General features: G+C 35.6%; 1 protein-coding gene across 1 annotated transcript; it reads left to right on the forward strand.

The window, feature by feature from the left end:
- LOC131930562 (tolloid-like protein 2) lies at positions 1–1646 on the forward strand. Its single transcript, XM_059287105.1, has 3 exons — positions 1–175; positions 936–1059; positions 1385–1646. The coding sequence occupies exons 1-3, from the start codon at positions 1–3 to the stop codon at positions 1644–1646; spliced, it is 561 nt and encodes a 186-aa protein (XP_059143088.1).
- The last annotated feature ends 3187 nt before the right edge of the window (positions 1647–4833 follow it).

The following is a 4833-nucleotide window of genomic DNA, read 5'->3' on the forward strand; positions in this document are numbered from 1 at the left end:
ATGGCGCCTGTACACTGGACTACCTTCAAGTTTTTGACGGCTCATCTACCTCTAGCAGGTCTTTTGGGACCTTCTGTGGCAGTTCCATACCGAAAATACTTGTCTCGAGTTCCAACTATATGCATGTTGTGTTCAGAACTGACGCTTCGGTTACCAGTAAAGGCTTTTTCGGAACGTACGAGATAAAGGGTAATATACATAATACCATTGTAATATACATTTGTGGAAAGAAATTAAAACACCCTTAATATTAATCTCGTTGCCCCCACATTCTAAATTAAGACAAGTTCTAACGGAGACCATAGAACTACCACGATTAAATGAAAGTTTTGTTCATACGGCCGTTAGATGCTGTTTTTCAAAGGGTAATCAAAGAAGACAAAATGTACTTAAAATTTAGTTGACTTCAAATAAAAAAGATAATTAACACTAGGCCGAGCAAGACAAAGTGCCTATACTGAAGTACGAACGAAAAATGATACACTACCTAGCGCATTATAGAGATAGAATACGTATCCATTTTTTTCTTCTTTCTCCTTCGTTCTTAATTCTAGTATTGGAAGGCATTTCTCCAACACAGTTAAGTACTACGTGTCAACTTCTTATGCGCCATACAGACCGTTGACTCCGATTTCAGCCTGCTAATCTTTTTGGATTTGCTTCCATAGCCTTTGTCCAACCAAGAAAAAAATACAAGGCAGTAGTTGTTTGATTTTGGAGATGTCTCTAGTAGAGGTTGCTGTCCCCAGCTATCGAGCGTTACCTGTCCAAGGGTTCAAACACGACTTTTCGGTTTAGCAACCATGAGATTCACTGACTCAACCATCCCTTAATTAAATTTTGTGTTTTCGAGGGTTTTCGCGCTAACAAGCACTGTAAAAAATGTACAATGTCGAACAGATCATTGATTGATTTTTTTTGCTGTTTTTCACAAGACGAGTCCGTTACACTGATGAACTCTGGACAAGTCGTAAGCCCAGGCTATCCTTTAGGTTACCCAATATCAAAGTCCTACTCCTGGTTGTTAATGGGAGCTTCTGGAACTTACGTAGTCTTAAAGTAAGCAAACTTAAGTTAAATAAGTGTACAATTTTTATCGTGTAATTCAGAAGAGGCTTTGCTTGAATGAATAACTATACTTAAAGTCTGCTTAATATCAGAATATAGTAGCTGGTGGATCTTATATATATATATATATATATATATATATATATATATATATATATATATATATATATATATATATATATATATATATATGGCTCTTCTCATCCAGACTTTGTGCGTGGATTTCCAATGCGCTATCATCCAATGGTCTATTAGAAAACGGAGCATTTTGTACAGTAAAATCATAAATACTATGTGAATTGGTTTATGTCACTAGAACTTTATATTACAGCATATCGGTGCTAGAGAGCCAAGGTAGTGGATCTTCTTGCAGCAGCGACTATCTGTCAGTCTACGATGGCATTCTTATGACGTCACGACCGTTTGGCCGTTTCTGTGGGACCAAGGCCCCTGGTGTCCTTGTGTCGACAACAAACTACATGCTGGTCACATTCACATCGGATTCTTCAAACACGTACAAGGGATTTTACGGGGAGTTTTTTACTCGAAGTAAGTCTTTGTTACCTTTTTTGGTTTAGGTCGAAAGGACAGATCATTTATAAACAATATTAGTTTTTAAGATATATAAAATGTTTGTAAGGGTAATAACGTAAGTATACAATTTTTTAGATTTTTATTTGAAATTCGTAACCTAACACTCAATAAAAATAAAGGCCGTATGTAATATTTAAATGCAAGTCGAATGCACAAAAAATGCGTATTTTTAAAATTAATCTATCGCTGTACTATATATCATTACACATACATGTATATCTTGTGTAATTGCCACACTATCCCCCTCTAATGAAACCAATGAACTCTTCTTCGTCTGCCCCGATGATATTATATATATATATATATATATATATATATATATATATATATATATATATATATATATATATATTTCAATTTCTTTCAGCTGAAATCGTTACTCTGAAGGACTCTGGTATTGTTGTTAGCCCAGGATATCCTTTAAGTTACGTAACTCAAAAAAATTACCAATGGACTTTGTCAGGGAATTACGATACCTACATTATTTTAAAGTAAGTAGAACAAGTCCATCTATACATGTTCTAGAGCATAAGCATCAGCAATAACACCTTTACAATGGGGTGGTGAATTAATTCACTAAGAACTTAATCCACACAGCATTGTGAAAAGTAGTTTCATCAGAATAACATTATCATCCAACCCTGAATAATTTTATTGGTTTAGTGGATATCCTTCAGTCAGTCCTAGACCATATGAAAATGATGCTTACATTTTGGAATGATTAGGATATTGTTTATCCTGCTATGTAATGGATATTGTGTGGTTTTGGTTAAATGGCATCGATAGTGTTATAAGAGTAAAAAAATAGTTTTAAAATAGACTACTTCCAAGTAACTATAGCAACACTTCTATATCATCTCCAATGTCTTTAGCTACTCTCTACAAATACATATGCAGACTGCAATACACAACCACTAACTACCACACACACAACCACTGACTGCCACACATAATCAATGACTGCCACACATAATCAATGACTGCCACACATACACAACCATTGACTGCAACACACAAAACCACTGACTGCAACACACACAACCACTGACTGCCACACACAACCACTGACTGCAACACACACAACCACTTACTGCCACAAGAAAAAAAATAGTTTTATTTTCTTATTTTAAAGCTTGTTGCTATTAAGTTTTTTTCATATATATTAAAATGTGTTAATTGTCTACTCTTTAGTGATTCTTAATTTATGAAGTCGACACGACTAAAGATATTTGCTTGAAAACACCATCAATAGCTCGCGATATTTAAAGACGATTATCTGCCTGTAAAAGCAGCCGTCCGTGCCCATATTTATAAACGATATCAAGGTCTTAATCTTGTTACCCCCCACCAGAGTTTCTTCCAGGCATCTCTTAGGGAGGGGGGGTGGGGGAGAAGGGGCACCCCCACTCCTCGAAGAAAGTCTACTGCCCCCCCCCCCCCTCGAACGAAATAGAATTTATATAGAAAATATATACTTTTTACAGTGTCCGCCCCCCCCCCCCCCCGAAAATTGTTGTCCACCCCTCCCTCCGAAAATTTCAAGTGCACCCCGGAGAATAAAGTCTGGAAGAAACACTGCCCCCCCCCCCTTAGTTTCAAATCGTTTGAAAACTATATTATCTTCCCCTAATAAATTTCACTAGATCGACCGGCTCTGTAAACATTATCGTGAACTACAGCTTACCAGACTGTTAGGGTGATCGCGTCTAGCTAGCTATCTCCCCTTTTGTTATTGAATATAGTAATCTATCGAGTGATTTTATTTTGTTATCTCCCCTTAGTTTCGAAGCCATTTCATTAATGTTAACGACTAATAAAACATCTAATTTAATTTTTTTTAAAATAGATAGACTTGCATTGTCATGGTAGTGGAACGTATCTGAATAGTTAGAACGAATAAGTGGATCGAATTGAGTGACAAGATTTGCCACAAACCCATATACAAACAAACAGACGTTGCGAACTTAATAAAAGCTTGAAATAGCCCAAGGTAACAGACTACCCAAACTAATCATGGATAAACGTTCATGTAGAAAACCAGAGACATTTACATCATAAACAGAAGAATTTAAGTCTACGAAGTAAAAGAGCCGGAATAAAAATAAAATCCCAAGACATTTAATATAAAATGCGGTTCTAGAACAAAGCCAATATGTTTATATATAAAAGTAAAATACAAGGTATATAGTGTAGTGTATAATATTCACACATCCAAAATGACAGTATCTCAGTGCTAGAGAGCCTTATATACAGTAAAACGTGAATTGCCATGTGGTTTGGTTTATGTCACTAGAACTTTATATTACAGCATATCGGTGCTAGAGAGCCAAGGTAGTGGATCTTCTTGCAGCAACGACTATCTGTCGGTCTACGACGGCATTCTTATGACGTCACGACCGTTTGGCCGTTTCTGTGGGACCAAGGCCCCTGGTGTCCTTGTGTCGACAACAAACTACATGCTGGTCACATTCACATCGGATTATTCGTACACTTACAAGGGATTTTACGGGGAGTTTTTTACCATTAGTAAGTTTTTTTTTCTGGATTTCACTTGAACTACTTATTAAGGTACAATTTTTTCTTTAGCAATCCAGACGTATCCATTACGATTGACTTCTTCTAACTTATATCAATCTAAATACGAATGGTTGTCAATATAATCTCTATTGACTCCTATTTAAACCTAGACAGGGGTAATATTGTTCTGTTGCCAGTAAGATGTGGGCTGAGGGTTAAGCTTAAAATACTGTTAACGTCAATGTCAACTTTACGAAGTATATTAGATTCGGATTCTTCAAGGAAAGAAATTCGAATTTTTTTTTTTGAAAATATAAGAGTTACTAACCGTATATAAAAAAACTGTACATAAAAGACCTTTATTTGTATTAAGGTAAATCCGCTGAGTTATATGAGGCATCAGGGAATATTGTCAGCCCAGGTTTTCCATTAGGCTATGTCACCTCAGTTCAATATACCTGGAGGATTACCGGAAGTCCCCAAACTGTCATTATTTTAAAGTAGGTATCTCTGCATATAACTATTGTTTCTTTCTGTTATGGTGTTTTTATTTATTCTCATTTATTCATATATAATAATATATAAATAGCTATGTAATTAACAATAAGGATCGCTTTAAAATAATTATTCGATAAATTTAATTACATTTTCAGT

The sequence above is a fragment of the Physella acuta genome, unplaced genomic scaffold (assembly GCF_028476545.2).
Source record: "Physella acuta isolate Inbredline_101_S28 unplaced genomic scaffold, ASM2847654v3 ptg000099l, whole genome shotgun sequence".
Classification (NCBI taxonomy): Eukaryota; Metazoa; Mollusca; class Gastropoda; family Physidae; genus Physella; species Physella acuta.